General features: G+C 35.7%; 1 protein-coding gene across 5 annotated transcripts in view; it reads right to left on the bottom strand.

Annotated features, from left to right (window-relative positions):
• Positions 1–14,008: 14,008 nt before the first annotated feature.
• LOC115890667 (probable Dol-P-Man:Man(7)GlcNAc(2)-PP-Dol alpha-1,6-mannosyltransferase) overlaps positions 14,009–20,168 on the bottom strand; it is a 30,823-nt gene continuing 24,663 nt past the window's right edge. For all 5 annotated transcript variants that reach the window (XM_030910966.1, XM_030910967.1, XM_030910963.1 and 2 more), the window contains exon 9: positions 14,009–15,594. In XM_030910966.1, coding sequence (XP_030766826.1) covers positions 14,073–15,594 — 1,522 coding nt within the window. In that variant the 3' untranslated portion in view covers positions 14,009–14,072. The remainder of the gene's footprint in view (positions 15,595–20,168) is intronic.

Consider the following 20,168-nt stretch of genomic DNA (forward strand, 5'->3'; position numbering starts at 1 on the left):
TGCAGTACAAAAAATGTTAACTGACTAAAAAATACTATAACAAATTACTTCCGTTTGCCACGTTATTTATATAGACCTAGGTAGATTTTAAAAAGTGACACAGATACAATTAATAATATATTAGTTCGGCATAAAAGTTGCTGTCACGACATCGAACAATAAATTAAAATTCGTAAAATAAATTAAAATTATAAAGATTTGTTTCTTTATAAAGAAACGCAAGTATACCAAATTTGGGCCCAATCGAACTCCAGGAAATGATATCATAATAGTGTACTATATTATGGTACCACTCGATATGCTTTAAGGTACCATAATATTGCAATGTCACCGAAGATCCGTAGTATACCAAGTTTAAGCCCTATTGCCGCCATGTACCTAATATTGCTATGTCATCAAATATGGTACTATAGAAGGTACCACTTTATATGCTCCATGATACCACGATATTACAATGTCACTGAAGATATAGTATACCAAGTTTAAGCCCAATCGAACGCCATGTATCGTAGTATAGTACTATATTATGGTATCACTTGATATGCTTCTGAAAAAAACGGCGTCCAGTTGGCTGGAAAAGGACGATCGATGACATTTCCCATATAAATTTACATATAAAATGACAGTGATATTCATTTCATAGCTATCGCTAAAGCCGTTTTTTCCCGATTATACAATATGAACTTGGTATGAACACAATCGAACGTCAGGAAGTGGTATAATAGTAGAACAATACTTATTATATTGTCGCCGAATTACAATGAAAATTCAGGATTCAATTATACAATCAAACGTCAGGAAGTGATTGTAATTTAGCTCATAAGTTTTAATTCCAACTAACATGGCAAACTGAAAAAAACAGCTCTGATCTATTTTAATATGTTTTAAATGATGTAGCAAATTTGAAGGTAGGCTTTATCAGGAAGTATTACGATATGAATTACACAATGAGCAACACTGCACAAAATTTTTTTAAATTTTGTTTGTAGAAAACTGTTTTCTTTTAAATTTATTGCCCTCTATTATTAAGTAGCGAAACTACCACATCAAAATATCTGATTTGGAGACAGACTTTTAAAGCCTGTCTCCTTTTGCTACCTACAATTTTATACATGTAACGAGGCTTCTGTTGCGTAGCTAGATATTCTGTGCTTATAGGATCATTTGGTTGGCCGTCCGTCCATCCGTCTGTCTATCAAAACCTTTTTCTATCATTTGTCTATCAAAACCTATCAAAACCGGGAACGCCTGGAGATATCAAGTTGAAATTTAAACCATATATATTCAAGTCTACTCTCTTGATGCTATGAAAAAATAAAGATTTAACGTAAAAAGAAGATACGGCCGTTTATATATACACTGTGTCAATTTTAAAACTTCCCACCTTTAATATCTTTCTTGCAGTTAAAATTATGAAAAATCGGAAAGACACGTCAATTTTATTTGTATTGCTTGCACTTTAAAAGAATATTTTTAGCCTTTTTCTTTCAACCCCCTAGGAGAGGCAGATGTCACCCTTACAATCTTAAATGGGAATGGGGGTCAATTGGCACATCGTTTTTAAGGGCGTTTAATTCTCTTTTTAATGGTATCCTACTTTGTTGGTTTTTTTCCAGAGGTTTCCGAATAATCATGTTTCAAAGTTGCAGAAACAATTAAATATGTCTGCATTGAGATTTTGGTTTTCAGGCTAGTGTTTGCACAAAAATGATTGTAATGGATCTCTTTGTAGTACAAATGATTAGAATATTAGGTTACACCACTTACGCCCTATCTTATAAGTTGTTCAAAATGTTGTCCATTTTCCTGTAAACAATAATAGAGTCTGTTTTCAAATTCCTCCCTAACATTTCGGTAAACTTCACCGATAATTGACCGGCATTCTGCTGTAATTCGCCTTTTAAAATCATCAATATCAGTAGGTTGTGTTTTATAAACATTGAATTTAAGATGTCCCTAAAGAAAGAAGTCTAAGGGTGGTATATCCAGTGATCTTGGAGGCCATTCAATTGGTCCACTTCGGCCAATCCAATATTGCAATCCATATACCCGGAAATCTCTCGTTTAACCACTGTCGGACCGGAAGAAAATGAGGTGCACCACCATCCTTCTGGAATGTTAACAAATCCTCCTGTAAAACTGGATTACCCTCTGCATCAATTTGAGTTTCTGGCTCTTGGATGATAAAAGAATCAATAGTGTCTTGAAGCATATTAAGATGCAGATCACCTGTCAAGTTTCCTTCAATAAATAAAGGACCAATTCTTTCAAGCATTTCCAAAAACACCACTCCAAACATTAACTTTTTGGGGATATTGTGTATGTCCTTCTCGAAAAATATGAGGGTTTGAAAAAAATAAGAAATAATTTTCGACCCCCCTAGAAAAATGTAATGGCTACGTCCATGTTACCACCTAATCTTCTAATCATTTGTACTAGTAGGAGACCCATTACAATAATTTTTGTGTAAACACTAGCCTGAAAACCAAAATCTCAATGCAAGCAGATTTAATTGTTTCTGCAACTTTGGAACGCGATTATTCGGAAATCTCTGGACAAAAAGCAACAACGTAGGATACCACTGAAAAAAGAATTAAAAGCCCTTTAAAACTATGTGCCACTTGATCCCCATTCCTATTTAAGATTTTAAGGGTGACATCTACCCCTCCTCAGGGATTGAAAGAAAAAGACTAAAAATATTCATTTAAAGTGTCCCCGTTACAAATAAAATTGACGTGTCTTCCCGATTTTTCATATTTTTAACTTCAAGAAAGATATTAAAGGTGGGAAGTTTTAAAATTGACACAGTGTATATATATTTCAACACCCTCAAGGGAATCAAAATTTATTTTTGCTCGTCGGTGGTCAGTAGTGCTACCCTGTCAAGATTTTTTGGGAGGATATTATACTCAGATCCACAGTCTCTTGAACCGTTTATACCGCAAGAAACGCATATTTCGACACTCTCAAGGAAATTATTTTTGCTGGTCGGTGGTCAGTGCTACCGCGGGGTAATCCTTTTTACCGCTAGACCGCCATTCTCCTCTGTCCAGTAATAGTGGTAAAGCTGGTAATACGTTCCTGCCTCTCGATCTTGGACAGCTCTGCATCCTTACTTTTTTCTCGTTATCCCCGCCGGAGCAGAGGTGAGATGTACTTGCTCCCTTACCCTTTGGCGGGGACGCTCCAGGATGCTGCTAAGCTTTGAAAATTTACAACCAAACCAAACCAAACCAAATCTGGTGAAACCAATTCCTGGTCTATTTTAGATATTTATTTTACATAAAAACTTCGTTATTTCAAATACAACACTAAAGTATTTACAACACTAAAGTCGAAGCAGATTTAAGTGCTCTTTCAAACTATCTTAGGGCTTCCCATACCTATCTGGCTCAGATTTTAAATATAAAGCGATTTTTCAATAAAATTGTAATCATGATGGCTGGTATTGCCGTGGCAATTTTCTAGTGACATTTAGTAGCTATTTTCAAAATCGACATTAGTTTATGGACTTAATAATTAAATTGGTTAATATGTAAGTATTTATTATTTTATCAAGAAAAATGAAGCAGTATCTGCTGGTGGAAGGAATGGATATGTTATTAGTTACCTACTAGATTTTATTTTTTGAGGACAATTGCTTCTTGGCCTGAAGGGTTTATGCTCAAAGATATCCAAATAGGAATTTTCTTGACAAGCGTTCCTTTGAAAAACTACTTTTCCTATTTCGCAGAGATGATAGTGAGGTATATGAAAAACCTATTAGGCAGAAACTTGTCGTTGGAAGTGAATAAAATGAATTTGCCTTAATTGGCTCTTTTATAGAAAATCCAATATATCTACAAGTCATCGTAATATAAATCAAAGAACTATACTTATTTATTTTTCTTGATAAAATAATTTACTTATTAAACTATTGTTGGTAAATTAAATAAAAGTAAACTGTGATAAATTTAAATAAAGTCTATAAACTAATGTCGATTTTGAAAATAACTTTAAGAAGAACAAATCTTTATTAAACCAAGAAACTACTGTCGCTAGCAAATTGCCATAGCAACATCAGCCATCTTGATTTCCATTTTAATGAAAAATCGCTTTTTATTCAAAACCTGAGCCAGATAGGTATAGGAAACCCTAATATAGTTTGAAAGAGCATTTAAATCTACTTCGACATATTTTAAAAAATACATAGTGTTACATTTGAAATAACGAAGTTTTTATGTAAAATAACTATTTAAAATAGACCAGCACTTTTTGATAACCCTGTATTCATTTAAGGAAAAAATCAATTTTTTTAGTAAAGTTTATTTCTCTTAGTATATTTATATTAGACCTAAAATAGTCGAATAGAAGAAAAAAATTATAAAGTTTTGATATGTTGAGATCAGACGTACCAAAAGGAGACTTTTCAAAATCAAAAGAGTTCTTAACTCTAAAGTGTGAGTTTCACCCCAAAAAAACACCCCCAATACGCACTTCGATTGTTTTTCGCTTTTTTCTAAGAACCCGTTGGTCCCACAAAAAAAATTATACTTACCAAAAATATTCCTTATAAAATTTTCTACAAAAAAGGTTCTATTCATTATTTAATTTTATTCAATGCGTTTCGAGCAATAACCGTTTGAAAACTGGAGTACAAAAAAAATACAGGCGCCTTTCAAATTATAGTCTCCCAAGGTATTTTAACGTGCTAAATATAAGCTTTTTTCGTTTTCCTGTTATTACCGATTCTGAATCGTCCTAGAATTGTGATGCGTATGCGCAGGAAGGAAATATGAAGACATTATTTCATTTGCGCATGCGCTGGAGAGTTCTAGGACGATTCAGAATCGATAATAACAGGAAAACGAACAGACCTATACACGCAACAGATATAATACTGTATAGTATAAACAAAAACATTGCCTATGCCAGTAAACTAACATTCATACTTTCATCTACATATTGTCATCGTCTATAGTTTCTAGAATGTGCTCAGTATTCGAACAACTTTGCCCACGACAGGTTCCGCACATAGTTGTACATTTCATGCCGGCTTTAATGCAACCTGCATCTTTTTACACAATCTTGTTTGCAATTGCACGTTATTAATGATATAATTGAAGCAGGGGCGGGCGATTCTGTTGTATATAAAGGTGACAGGGTGTTGTTGATTTTCTTCCAGCCCCACTGGTCGGGTTTTATATGTTGTTCTTGCCATATTTGTACTTAAAGATATGTTCTCCGGGAATGTTGCCTAGCTGCAGTAGATGTGGGAGGCAATTTTGATAAAAGTACCGTGCTGTTTGCTTGACCAACTAACTTTCAATAAGTTAGTTAATAAGCGTATCTTAGTTTCAACAAGCGTGTCTTTGCTCACTAAGGCTCCCTTCAGATGATTGAAGTTTGTATAGTTTCAGTATAAACGTCTCTCCAGCTTTTTCAATTTCTTCAGGTGTTGACTTTGCGTTGTTAACAATATTGACGATACTATCAAGGTATTTTTCTTTATTAAATATGTGTACATGTTGTTGTTTTCCTTTTCCAAAAAATCCTGATGTTGTGTCACATCCGCTAATAGCATGAATAAATAAAACTGATTTTTTAAATTACGTATAATACTGGATGATTACAAGTCTCTCGAACTATACACTCGTTGTTTCACATTACCTATGGCTTCTTTCAGAAAAAGAATGTCTTTTTCATCGGGGGAAAGTGCTGCTAATAAAACAACAAGTTCGACATCTTGTCCAACGACTAGAACTTATTCATTTTTCTCAGATATTTGGATGGCAGTACGAATAATTTGAACATCAGCAAACAAGATTGTGTAAAAAGATGCAGTTGAATTAAAGCCGGCATGAAATGTACAACTATGTGCGGAACCTGTCGTGGGCAAAGTTGTTCGAATACTGAGCACATTCTAGAAACTATAGACGATGACAATATGTAGATGAAAGTATGAATGTTAGTTTAGTGGAATAGGCAATGTTTTTGTTTATATTATACAGTGTTATATCTGTTGCGTGTGTATTTAACACGTTAAAATACCTTGGGAGACTATAATTTGAAAGGCGACCTGTATTTTTTTTGTACTCCATTTTTCAAACGGTTATTGCTCGAAATACATTGGATAAATATAAATAATGAATAGAACCTTTTTTGTAGAAAATTTTCTAAGGAATATTTTTGACAAGAATAAAATTTTCTGTGCGACTAATGGTTTTCGCGAAAACCGAGAAAAACCACCGAGGTGCGTATTGGGGGGGTTTTGGGGGGTGAAGCTCACACTTTACAGTTAGGAACTGGTTAGGAACTCTTTTGATTTTAAAAAGTCTCCTTTTAGTACGTATAACCTCAACATATCAAAACTTTATAATTTTTTTTTCTAAATATGCTAATATCAACGTACTATCTGGCTTCAAAGTCAGCACAAGAATTAATTCTGAAAAGTAATGTACAGGGTGTTGACAAACATTTTTATTATAGCATGCATATTTAAATATCTTTAAATATCTTAAAACCCAAAGCATTTAAACATATTAAACCTTAAGTCCTTAAATGTCATTTTTACTTCTTATAAAACAATATTCTATTTTTTAAAGTTGTTTAATAAAAGTCTGACAGGTCAACACAAACATTTGTTTTAAATTTATTGGTCTTATTAAAAGTAGATTTTGCGACAGATGGCACTTTGATAGACTAATTTTCTGGATTCGGTCGGTTTTTCCTGGAATTTGACCATTTCCTTTAATTGACCATGCGCTTCCTTCCTCCCTGGGTCATGGGAACGTTTTCATGAAAAAAACTGACATAAATAATGTCAAGGACGACAATTAATTAATGGCTATTACGCTCATTAATAAAGACGGCGTTAAATATTGCGACATTCCTGATGTCCTGTGGGAATAATGGCCAGTTATTGGATGAAATGCAAATTTTCAGATAGAATGAATGAGGCCATCATTAATTTGTGGAATAACGAGTAAATTAAAGAATAACCAACTGTACGTTTTATAAAAAGTGTGATGTAATGTATTATTACAGGGTGGCCCAGTTTTATGTAAAGACCATTTTGTATATTATGTACCTATGAAATACACTCACCGGCACGAAAAATGGACACAAAAAAATTCTGATGTGTTTTAAAGTTTTATATATTGTGTTCTTGTCAGGGTTGGGTAACGATACGTAGAAAATGAGTTTTCCACGTGTATGTATGTACCAAACCAAACGCGTAGAAAATGTCGAATATGTAGAGTATTAAGTAGAGAAGGTATAACATCTAAATACATATTCAAAATCAATTTTGTATATTTAAAGCTGTAAAATACTATACAGGGTGTCCCAGAAATAAGTGCAAGTATTTTAAGGGGTGGTAGATCTTGATAAAAGAAACATATTTTCTCTTTATCGTTTTTCAAATAAGTCCAAAATAACGGAGTTATTTTACTTTGAAAATTTAAAAAAAATGATTTTTGCTAAAATTTTGGGAACCACTGGATCTTTTCTGGATTTTCTTTCTTGTAAATTTAATCTAATACCTATATGTCATGTGTATATCCTCCTATTTGACAGAGACCATCTCTATTTCAAATAATATAAAGAATTAATACTTAAGGTTTTATGACATTATCCATTTGTTAAATAATAACAATTATATAGTTTAATTGTTTTAATCATTTTTTTGCGCTACTCGCTGTGTTAAACTATTTAAAACAAATATAAACGTCAAAAATGGCTTTCAATTTACATATCTAATTTTTTACATGTGGACATGTAGAAAATTAGTTGGTGTAGAAAATTAATATTCTACGTGTAGAAAATACGGTAGAATATGTAAAATTTTCTACCTACCCAACCCTGGTTCTAGTGGACCGATTTTGATGATCTTTTAACCCATATAGCACACAATATCCGCAGGATATTCATAGAATGTCGGAATGTCCCATTATAAGATCATTTTATAGAGATATCTATAGGATATCCTCCAGACATCCTGAAATCCTGTAGATGTCTCAGAATAGAATATCCTATGGATATATCTGTCGTATATCTAATGTACATCCAGCTGAGATATCCAAACATGCTCATGATAATAAAATATCCTAACAATATCGTCTAGATATTTAGGAAAAATAAATAATGTACTACTTTTTATATTACATAAAATGCAATAAACCATACAGATAGATATATATTACGTCAAGGCCACAAAATATCCTGTTGGTATTCTGGATAATCTAGATATTTATGAGCTTGGCCAGTCCCAGTAATACAGAGAATTTAAAACGCCCGCGCAAAGAATTTCCCATAATCCATCTCGACAGTTGTTTGTTTTTGCATCGTGTATTATTCAGTTCTTTGATTTAGTGAAACTCGAGGTGAATTCGGTCGTTTGTCGATATTGATAATGGGCTTAAAAATGACTGAAACTAACAAAGCTGGTTGAGTTTGACTTAAGTTTTTTCTTATACTCATAGTTCTAGCCTTGTTCTAGCAGAAATTCTATCCTAACCTCAACTAATGTCGAAAAACGACGAACGACTCAGGGTGCATCCATACTATTGTTACGTTTTTCGTCGGTTCCGTGTGGATAGAAAGTCACAATTTATTTAAACACTATTTATTTAACACTAATTAACAAAAACAATAACGATAAAAGACTTATAGAACTATTTACAAACGATTTATAACTAAGAATTTATTTTGAACTTTAGCGCGTCAACTGTACTGTTTATTTATAACTGCCCCCTGTAGGCCACAGCCGCCGGCTTTTATACCGACAGGTAAAGAACTCTAGAATAGTCCATAGATCGTTAGGTGCGTAGAGAAGGTTTTCGAATGTTCTCGTATGTACTAATCCATTCCAATGGGACTCGATTCTTCTCGAACAAATGAATCATTACGGTGTCTATTCTTTAATGCGATGTTAAGGTCATCTGAGGGCGGGACATAGAGTTAGGTTAGGTCGAGTCCACACGGGTCCGCAACACTGCCCCCTTCTTAGGCACATGCTCGTCCCGAGATGTACACGGTGAATGAAGGTATTTGCAAAGCTGGCCCCTGGTACATTGCGAAGTCTGGTAGAAATAGCAGTCTACAGTTTTCTCTCCCGATCTCAGCTTTGGGTTGTAGCAGCAAACGAGGATCTCGATTCCCGTAAATCTGAACAAGACTTCAATCATGTTCCGGATTGTACGCCAACTCAAACCATCGAGTCCACACGCCAGCTTCGGAATGGCTAATCGTGCAATGTTGTTGTTTAGCAGGGCTTCTCTCAGTTCAATCAGGGTCTTCCATAGATTGAGATAAGTCGGCTTACTCGGGGACCATTCCTTGGTGACCAGGTAGAAGATGTGCCTTGCTTGACCATGTGCATTGTCGGTTAGCCTCAAGACGCTTCCAACCTCTGGATCCTGTCGGCGTAGTTCTCCGACACGCCCAAACTTCTCATTGAACGTCGCAGCGATTCCTCTGGACATCCGCAAATCTCGAGCCACACAATGAGCGAGCGAATAATCAGGAGGCACGGAAAAGAGGTCTCGTTGATCTTCTTTGGTTACACCATAGCGAGCCTTCTCACTGCTGTTGTATCGGGCCATGAAATCGTCAAAGGACATCTCCGAATCAGGGGGATCAAAGCTGCAGGTTCTCACGGTCCCAGCACGATCTTCTATTTCGCCTTGGTAGGGGCTCAAACGGTTGAAATGGACTACCCTCGGTTTTCCTTTTGGCAATTTTCTGATACGGTATACGACGTCATTAATTCTATCCATGACTTCGTATGGCCCTTCCCACGAGGATTGTAGCTTCGGAGATAACCCACGACGTCTCTGCGGGTTATATAGCCACACCAACTTCCCTGGTTGGTATCCTCCATGCTCAGCTTGAATGTCGTAGTGTTCCTTCATTCGGTCACTAGCACTTTGAATATTTAGGCGGACTCTCTGATGAATGTCGTCCATCCTTTGACGTAGTGTGTGGACATAATCTTCTCCGGCGACTTCTTCTCCCGGTCGGCAACCAAATTTCAGATCACAGGGTAGGCGCACTTCCCGTCCCATAACGATGCTGGCTGGAGTTTGCCCTGTAGATTCTTGGACGGATGAACGGTAGGCCAACAGGAACAGGTGAAGAAATTTGTCCCAGTCTCTTTGGTGGTCAGAGACTACTTTGGCCAGATAACGGTTGATAGTTCTGTTCATGCGTTCAACCATCCCATCGGATTGTGGATGTAGAGCAGTCGTCCTGGTCTTGCGGATGTTCAGGACTTCACAGACGCCTTGGAACAGATTGGACTCAAAGTTTCTTCCCTGATCTGAATGAAGCTCCATGGGAACACCAAACCTGCAGATCCATTCTTTAACAAGGGCATCAGCAATCGTGGACGCTTCTTGATTTGGCAACGCGTAGGCCTCGACCCATTTGCTGAAGTAATCCATTACTACCACAATGTATTTGTTGCCATCGTTCGTCTCCGGGAAAGGACCAGCCACGTCGATCGCTATTCGTTCGAAGGGACTACCAACATTGTACTGGCGCATAGGGGCTTTACCACGCTTTTGTGGCCCATTAATGGCTGCGCAAATGTCACATTTCTTACACCAGGCCCTCACATCTTCTTTGTAGTTCACCCAGTAGAACCGTTCACGCAACTTGCCAAGTGTCTTGGTAACACCAAGATGTCCTCCGCTGGTTCCATTGTGAACTTCCTCCAAGACTTCTGGGACCCTTTTCTTTGGAATGACGATCTGCCTTCTCTCTTCTTGTCCTTCGATCATGTGTTCTGTTCCTCTCGATCACACGGCGAAGTAGTCCGTTATCTATTACCAAGGAATTCCAATGGGCCCAGTACGACTTTACGTTCGGCGAATATCTGCAAACTTCTTCCCACGTTGGTCTTTGGCCTGTGTTTTTCCAGTTAATTACTAAACCTAATTCTGGGTCACTGATTTGGTCATTTGCAAGATCTTCGGGTTGCCAACTATCATTAACCACAGTTGTTCTTAGGAGTTTCACTTCTTTCTCTTCTGCTCGGGAACAATGCTTACAGTCCTTAGCGCAAGGTCTTCTGGAAAGTGCGTCGGCATTCCAATGGATTGCCCCAGCTCGATGTTCTGTGTCGAAGTCAAATTCTTGTAATTGTTCAATCCATCTAGCTACCTGCCCTTCAGGATTCTTAAACTGCAACACCCATTTCAAAGCAGCATGGTCTGTTCTTAACAAGAACTTTCTTCCATAGAGATACTTGTAGAAGTGTTCCACTGCTTTAACTACTGCTAGTAATTCTCGTCTGGTTACACAGTAGTTCCTTTCCGGTTTTGACAAGGTCTTACTAAAATATCCAATGACTTTTTCTTGACCATCCTGGATCTGAGACAGAATAGCGCCTAACGCAACATTGCTAGCGTCGATATCCAATATAAAGTTTCCGTTGCCAAGAGGGTAGCTAAGTATGGGCGCACTAGTCAGGTCCTTCTTCAATTTTCGGAATGCCTCGTCAGAATCTGAGTCCCAAGAGAAACGCCTCTCGCCTTCGGTAAGTCTGGTCAATGGTTTTGCGATGGTGGCGAAACCCTGTACATAGCGGCGATAATATGTGCATAGTCCCAAAAAGCTTCGTAGTTCATGTTTATCTTTAGGTATTGGCCACTCTTCCACTGTCTTGGTCTTCTGTAGATCTACCGCAACTCCTTGGGAGGAGACTACATGTCCCAAGTTTCAAACCAGAGCTCCCTAGTCGCTTGAAAACTTCTTCCAAATTCTTCAGATGATCGTCAAAGGATTTCCCAACCACTATGATGTCATCCAGGTACACTAAACAGGTAGTCCAGGATAGACCCTTTAACACAGACTCCATTAGTCTCTCAAAGGTAGCTGGCGCGTTGCACAATCCAAAAGGCATGACGGTAAATTGCCACAGTCCGGTGCCCACCGAGAACGCTGTCTTCTCTCTGTCTTTCGGCGCCATGTCTGTCTTTTTATTTTCCTAGTCTATCACACACGCCACACTTGACACCAATTGTTACGTTTTTCGTCGGTTCCGTGTGGATAGAAAGTCACAATTTATTTAAAAACTATTTATTTAACACTAATTAACAAAAACAATAACGATAAAAGACTTATAGAACTATTTACAAACGATTTATAACTAAGAATTTATTTTGAACTTTAGCGCGTCAACTGTACTGTTTATTTATAACTGCCCTCTGTAGGCCACAGCCGCCGGCTTTTATACCGACAGGTAAAGAACTCTAGAATAGTCCATAGATCGTTAGGTGCGTAGAGAAGGTTTTCGAATGTTCTCGTATGTACTAGTCCATTCCAGTGGGACTCGATTCTTCTCGAACGAATGAATCATTACGGTGTCTATTCTTTAATGCGATGTTAAGGTCATCTGAGGGCGGGACATATAGTTAGGTTAAGTCGAGTCCACACTGGTCCGCAACACTATCTTAAAAACGGCGTATCGGCGTAACGGCGTAATGACCTTGAATGGATTTCCAGTAATTCTATTGGCTGAAAAATTCATCTGTCAGAAATTTTATCTGTCAAATTCATCTGTCAAATATTTCAGCCAATAGAATTACTGGAAATCGATTCAAGGTCGTTACGCCGTTACGCCGATACGCCGTTTTTAGGATAGTGTGGCTGCACCCTCAGGGTCTCACAATGAAAAATTTGTGACAAAATTATAGGTGAAAATTTGTTGAAAAGCGCTTGTTCTATATCTCTAAACCCATTTTCGTGTTTGATCTATTCAAACAGAAATCCTATTTTTGTGTTTAAATTGTGGGGTTCTGGAATGTGTGGTGTTAGAAATTATACCTGTATCCTGTGTGCCTTTGATGTAAACTGTTGCTGCTAGACATAAACTGCTAGACTCCATAAAGGGTAGTATAATCTGGTATAATACCATACGATCGAAAAAAACGGCATCAGAGGTGGCTTGGAAATGAAGATTGCTGTTATTTTGTATGTAAAATTATATGGGGAATGTAATCGATCGTAATTTTCAAGCCAATTGAACGCCGTTCTTTTTCGATGGTACAGTATAAATTGAAAGCTCTTAACTCATACAAATAAACTTCTAAATTTTGACGCAAAATTCATTGACCTAATATGTAGGTATATTTTAGAGCTGTTAATAAAAATATCCAATGAATAACGTCAAAATGTGGCTAAATAAAACTAAATCGCGAACGTTTTTACTATAAACTAAGGATGAAGTAAGTATTGTCAAATAACAGTCCTCGTATAATGTCCTAAAAATATTCTATAATGCTCCCAACATCATCCTTGTATTATCTTAGAAATATCCCAAATAATCGTAAAAGGCTTACCTAGGGATGTCTTGAAGATGACTTTTTTTGTTCCATCTGGATATCCCATAAATATCCTCCTCTGGTTTTTGGATATCCCTAAGATATTTACTATATCCTTGGTGGATATCCTCAAGATATCTATAGGATTGTGTTGTGTTATATGGAAAGCTCTTTGTAGCCACATTATTTGACTTTTTAGTACTCCTTTCTAATTTAAAGGTGAAAGTTCCCATCCGTCAATAAAATTATACAAGGGAACACAAAATGTTATTATTTTGATGAAAGTTCAGAAGACCCTGGGGAATATGTTAAAAAACCAAGGAATTTGAAAATCATTTTATCATCTAGGTGCATCTTTTCTCGACAGTTTGGTTTTTGGTTCAGCACAATAGCTGTATTTTTTTTGGAGATATTCGCTCTTGAAGAAGAGACTCCTCAACAGATCTATGAAATAGAGTGTTTGTGATTTAAGTAATGTCACTGTTATTGAAAAAGCATATTCTTATTGTCTGAGTGAGAGGTACTCGTGTTTTAGAGAACCCGCTGGAATCAGAGTCTAAATAAACACGCGTTAAATTAATAATTCTTCTTAAAAATTTGAATAAGGAGCGGACATCCAAAAATTATCTCTCTTTTTAGTATCATTAGATACCTGTGACATATTTTCTTATTCATTTTATTTAAAATAAAACACAAACACAAACCTGGAAAATATTTATTTAAACAACCAAACGTTAATAAAAAAACAGCTAAACAAAAGCGACATTATTCGTCTTTTTCGTCGATAATTTCGATCGTATCAACAATTTCGTCGATGATATTAATGATGCTGTCGAGCCTTTCGGTAGCTTTTTTAAATTTCTTCGCCAGCAAAGCTTTATTATCATCACTCAGTTCTTCTTCAAACATATTCTCTTGTTCAGCCTCATTATTCTCAAAACCACTGGATTCGTATACTTGCACAGCACTTCCCACCTCATCAACATCAGTAATTTCACTTTCTTTGGATTTCTCAATTAATGGTTCGCGTTTAGGGTTCTCCAATTCCTCTAAATCTTCAGTCTTTGAAACAGTTGCGTCGTTAGAAGGACCAGAAAGAACATTGACCAATTCCTGTTTGATCGTTTCGCTCAGTTTGCTTTTGATAAACTCTTTATTGACGATGTTAGGGTTTGCTTCAATAATGTCAATGATTTGTTGCTCAATCTTCGAGATTTCCTCTTGGACATCAACGGTTTTTTTCAATGCCTGAGGCTGCTTTTCATCGTCGCTCTTTTTACGCTTGTATTTCTGGACGATTTTCTTTATATTCTGCTTCACTCGTAATTTATTAATGTCGAATGATATAACTGAAGTTTCTTCTAACGATTTTGCTTTTTTCGATCTTCTTTTCTCTTCAGGCAAGAAAGATTTCGTTTTCACCTTAGTTTCGTCACTAGAAAATGTTTCTTTCTTCAAAGGTCTCTCAGTTTCCCTGATTTCTTCAGATGATTGTATTGAATCCGAGTCTTTATAGAATTGTTTCTTTAAAGGCTTTTCCAGAACATGCCTCTTATTAACACGACTTGGTGGCTTTTCTCGCGGCTCAAATTCTTTATCTTGAACAGGAATGTCGTCAAGGTTCCTCTTAATTTTCGTACCAGTGTTTTTTGTTGGATCCTTAGCTTCAACTTCCTTTGCGCGTTGAGAAAACTTTGGTTTTGAAATAATTCTAATATCTTCAGAATTTTCGTCAGTATTTTCATTAATTATGTTTCTTTTTTTCCATGCAACGTTTCGTTTTTCTTTAACTTCAAGTTCTTTCCTTTTCTCTGCTTCAACATCCTCATTCAAGGTTTCTTCTTTAATGTTTCTATTGACTTTTGAATCAATATTATTGTTTTGATCTACAGACGCTTTCACAATATCCTCTTCCCTTAGTAAGATTTCTTTAGCGTGTTCTCTATCTTTATCTTCCACACTTCCTGATAGATCATTTGTTTTCTCATGCTCCTCAGAATCTGGAATTATTTCCTCATAAAACAGTTCTGGTCTGTTCTCCAAAATGTACTTGTAATCGTCTTTTCGTCTTAAAATAAACAAAGCAGGCTTTGTTTTGATCTTTATCGGAGGTATGGTTAAATAATTGAAGGATATCTGATGAAATGATTCGATAGTATCAATGATGTCGTGCGTGGCAGTCAATGGCTTCAAGTTTGCCGAGAATTTGCTCTTGCCTTCTACTATGAGATGTGTGAACTTCAGAATTTCTAAGTCGGTGGTCTTCAGATTTTCTGTTTTATCATAGCTATAACAAAAAAAAGATATAACTTAATATTTAGCATAGAAAAAATAAAAGTATCGTTGATTAACGATTTTGCCTGATAAAGGTTCAAAATATGTATTGTATTATTATACAGGGTCCGGCAATAAGTGCGTCGAGCATCTGTCTCTTCAAGAATAAAAAAAACTTGGGAATTTTGTTTAAGTGCAAACCTAAAGTATATACTAGGATGTATTTCAGGAAAATATTTTAACTTCTATAGAGTGGCTCAAAAAAGTAAGTGGACTGGGATGATTTTTTTTTAAATGGAACACCCTGTATATTGTCGCATTTTTGGGTTCATTTTTGATCATTTTACATAGTCCTAAGATATGAGTAAATATATTTCGATAGATTCAGAGATTATTAATAAATAAATAAAAATTATATATTTTTCAACCTTCCTTAAAATAATTGTTACATATACAAGAACTGTTTAGATAGTCATGGTATAGACTATCTAAAATAAATATCAATTATAGTTTTGATTTCAGGACAGTTCTTGTATATGTAATAATTATTTTAAGGATTCAGGAAGTCATGGTATAGACTATCTAAAATAAATATCAATTATAGTTTTGATTTCAGGACAGTTCTTGTATATGTAATAATTATTTAATTTAGACTAATGTCACGTACTAGAGATAGATTGGAGACTGATATAAAACAAATAAGTCCTTCATTTAGAGCCACCTGGTGATCCGGAAGAAACTAATGGAGAGTTTTGGCATGACAGAATTTTAGCGTTCCGTTATTTATTAACTCTAACTAAAACAGTAACGTTATTAAAGCACAAAATTATTCCTTGTAAAATATAAAAAATATAGACTTGTTTACTATATCTTATGTTTTATTAAATCATTAGAAGTGTAACATATTCAAAACTAAAAATAAAATTATGAATACATAGGTACATTTTAAACACCAACAATAGAGCACATAGCGCCTATTTTTCTTGATTTAACAAATAAATTATAATATAGTAAAAATATTATAGACTACTAATTTACTGTTACTAAAAATACTATTTTACCAAGTATTTACTTACTTATTTATGATTAAACATTTTTTTATTTTGTTCATAAATATATTATTCCTAAGATGTTTAAAAAAATGTCTTTAATAAAAAAGTTTAGTATTTAACACGAAAATGGTGATCGACCGTAAATAAAATGCACAAACTAATAAAAACACAAACTATAAACACAAATCACCGAACTTTCCGGCAAATCAGGAATATCTGAATTAATAATTATTTAAGTAGGATTTATAAACTCACAGTTGGATTTGGCTTTGGCTTTGGCGTCGCCGCCCAATTCTTAAAACTGTATATTACCATAAGAGCATTTATAAACACGGTTGGCGTTGGCTTTGGCGCCCGGTTGCCGTCGGACTTGAATTATGTTTAACTTTTTACCGTTCGAGGCGGTTCGCCGTCCGTAGCACCACGTAGCAAATGACGTTACAGCCAATGGAATAGTAAAGAGCGATCACGTGATGCTTTGTTTACATCTAGTTTTGAAGTATGGGAATTCCAAATTTATGGTCACTCCCAATAACCCTTAATAGGGTAATTTCATCAAGACCATTACTTTCCAAATCCATAATTAAAAATCTCGAACAAAAAACCAAAACTTTAAACACTTTCGTCTCTAAAAACGCACTATAGACTAGAGGTGGGTTGTGAAATCGCAGTCCGCTACTTTGTCACAGCTCCACCAACGTCGCAGTATATGACTGCTCCAGTTACAAGAAAATCGCAGTGACATATCGGAGCAGTTTACAAGTTTAGGACATCTGCGCTCGTGAGTAGCAATAGGAGCAATAGCAGACAATAGTGTAAATTCTGAAACTGCTCCTAGCCCCGTCGCCCGGTCAGACTGTTCCAGTCACAGTCGTCGCAGGTCGCAGTCGACTGGAGCATAGTATATTTAGTATATTCTGTGGACTGGAGCTGTTGGGAGTTTGGGAACAGGAAACGTAGCAGTGTTCGCTTTTTCTTTCATGAATCTAAATAAGATATTTATGTATTATATATTAATCACAAACAGATGTTTTTGACAAAGGTAATTTTTAAATTGTTAGTATGTTTATTTGTTAGTTAATTTGGTATGTATCTGTGTTTTGTTGTATATCCTAAATCTTTTATTTGATCTTATACATTCATGTAAGTTTTATTATTATATCTATTTTTAAGGTCTGATGATGGCTAAATAGTCGAAACCGGTCACTAATAAAGAATTTTTTGACAGTTTCGACTTTGAATTGAATATAACATTAAGTTTTTACCATGGGCCACCACTATGTGAAAATGAACAGACTCTTTAAGATATTTATAGCAAAGTGCTTGGTACTTAGAAACACTCAAATTCTTCTGAATGGACTAAAAAAATATAGCAACATCTATCAAACTAAGACAAAAGAAAAATCAATATATTCATTTTCGTAATAGACGTAATATCTGAAATATATTCCTATAGTATAGTACCGTACAGCCGCGATTTTAAAGAGCTCTAGGGGCCCGTAGTTCGGAAAAGTTCGAATCTTGTTCGTAAGGGTCCGGGAGGCTTGGGGCCCGTCGGTGACTTACCCCGATTGCACAGACGTTAAAATCGCCACTACTGATCTAAATAAAAAACGGCGTCCAGTTGGCTTGGAAATGACAATCGATAACATTCCCCATAAATTTTACATATAAAATGCCAGCAATCTTCATCTCATAGCTATCGCTGACGCCGTTTTTTTCGATCATACGATATAAATAAATAAAAACTAAACGATGATGTTGCCTATCATAATCACACCAGTCCTGTACTTTTTTAGTAAATGCAACGAACGGTGCCGAACACCGAGTGCGATTTTTCGGAGCAATTAACCTATAAAACTACATTTTTAATTTATAGGTTAATTGCTCCGAAAAATCGCTGCTACTTGTCACAGTGCTTTTATTGGAGCAGTCGCAGAGCGTAGCAGCTCCACAAAAATCGCAGACTGGCCCACCTCTACTATAGACTCTGCTACTCTCAAGTAAAAAGTAAACAAAAATGTAAGGTTAGATCTGCCCAAAACGGCCAAAGCCAACTGTCAACCGTCGGGTTTATAAATGCGATTTTGCGGCGCTACGAACGGTCGACGGCAAATCCAAAGCCAACGCCAAATCCAAAGCCAACTGTAGAGTTTATAAATCGACCTTTAAAAATGATTTAAAAATAATTTGACGGATCACCAACATTTTGACAACTAGATCAAAACTAGACCATAGATGATAGTAAATATAGAAGCTGTCATGTCATCTTCGTATATAAATTAGAAACCTGTACTTGTACGGAAGAAACTAAATTTGTAGTCCCATAAAATTACTATTGAGTGTCTAAGGCCTGGTCTATACTTACTTTGCTATAAATATCGTAATCTTAAATCGTACAGGGTGTTCAAAATTCTACGCTAAACTTTCTAAAATACAAAATATGAACTCACCGACAAAAAAAACCGGCCACTAAAAACTAGTCCCACTTTCAAAGTTGGATTTCTCGCGAACCACTCATTAGATTTTGATGATTTTTTTTAAATTGTAAACTAATTCCTTCTTAACGGATGCTATGTCAGCAATTTTTATTCCGAATTTATTTTGAGCATATACAGGACACAACAATAAGACGAAGTTAACACCCTGTAGGGTGCAGCAGCGGTAGTAGCTACTGCTAAATTAAACAGTGGCGTAACTATCGATGTGCCGTGTGTGCGAAGCACACGGGCCCGGGCTCTCGGAGGGCCCGGGCCGAATTTCCAATTCTGTCACATGCTATCGCGAATCAAGCAGAATCCTTCTGTTTCTGATGAGGATATATATGAAATGGGTCAGGTTCTATACCTTAAATACCCCGATGATATTGCCTATACGATTTCTTCTCAATTACTCTCCTTCAGACAATGTTTCCGAAATAATTTATATGAAATCAATTGAATTTTTGAACTCACTCAATTTATTTTAATTAAAAACCTTTCATCGTCTTCTAGTTTCAGCGAGATTGCGTCTCATATTTTTCTCACCATACCTGTTTCTGTGGCCTCGGCTGAAAGATCTTTTTCCAAATTAAAGCTTGTCAAAAATAATTTAAGAAATACTATGGGCGAAAAACGGTAATCAGCTTTGGCAATTATTTCAATAGAAAATGAAGTTGCCCGTACAATAGACATTGGTAATATTGTGTCAACTTTCGCCTACGCTAAAGCAAGGAAAAAAAATATTTTAACATGTTCATGTTTTTATTTACATTGTTTATTTTAATTTAGCGTTTTGTTGTTGTTTTTTGTTTTGTCTTTATTTATTTTTTATTTATTTGATATTTTATATGTTTTGGGTTGCATATTCTGTGTTGCAGTAATAAATAATACTAAATAAAAATTAATTTGATAATGTTATTTCTAACCTAAAATATGAGTGCATATTATTCAGATTAGTATATAAGTATTGAAATATGTAGGTGTAATAGGGGGCCCGGTAAAATTTTTGCACACAGGCCCGTGAATCTGTTGTTACGCCACTGAAATTAAATCAC

The sequence above is a fragment of the Sitophilus oryzae genome, unplaced genomic scaffold (assembly GCF_002938485.1).
Source record: "Sitophilus oryzae breed Bouriz unplaced genomic scaffold, Soryzae_2.0 scaffold_907_pilon_pilon, whole genome shotgun sequence".
Taxonomy (NCBI): domain Eukaryota; kingdom Metazoa; phylum Arthropoda; class Insecta; order Coleoptera; family Curculionidae; genus Sitophilus; species Sitophilus oryzae.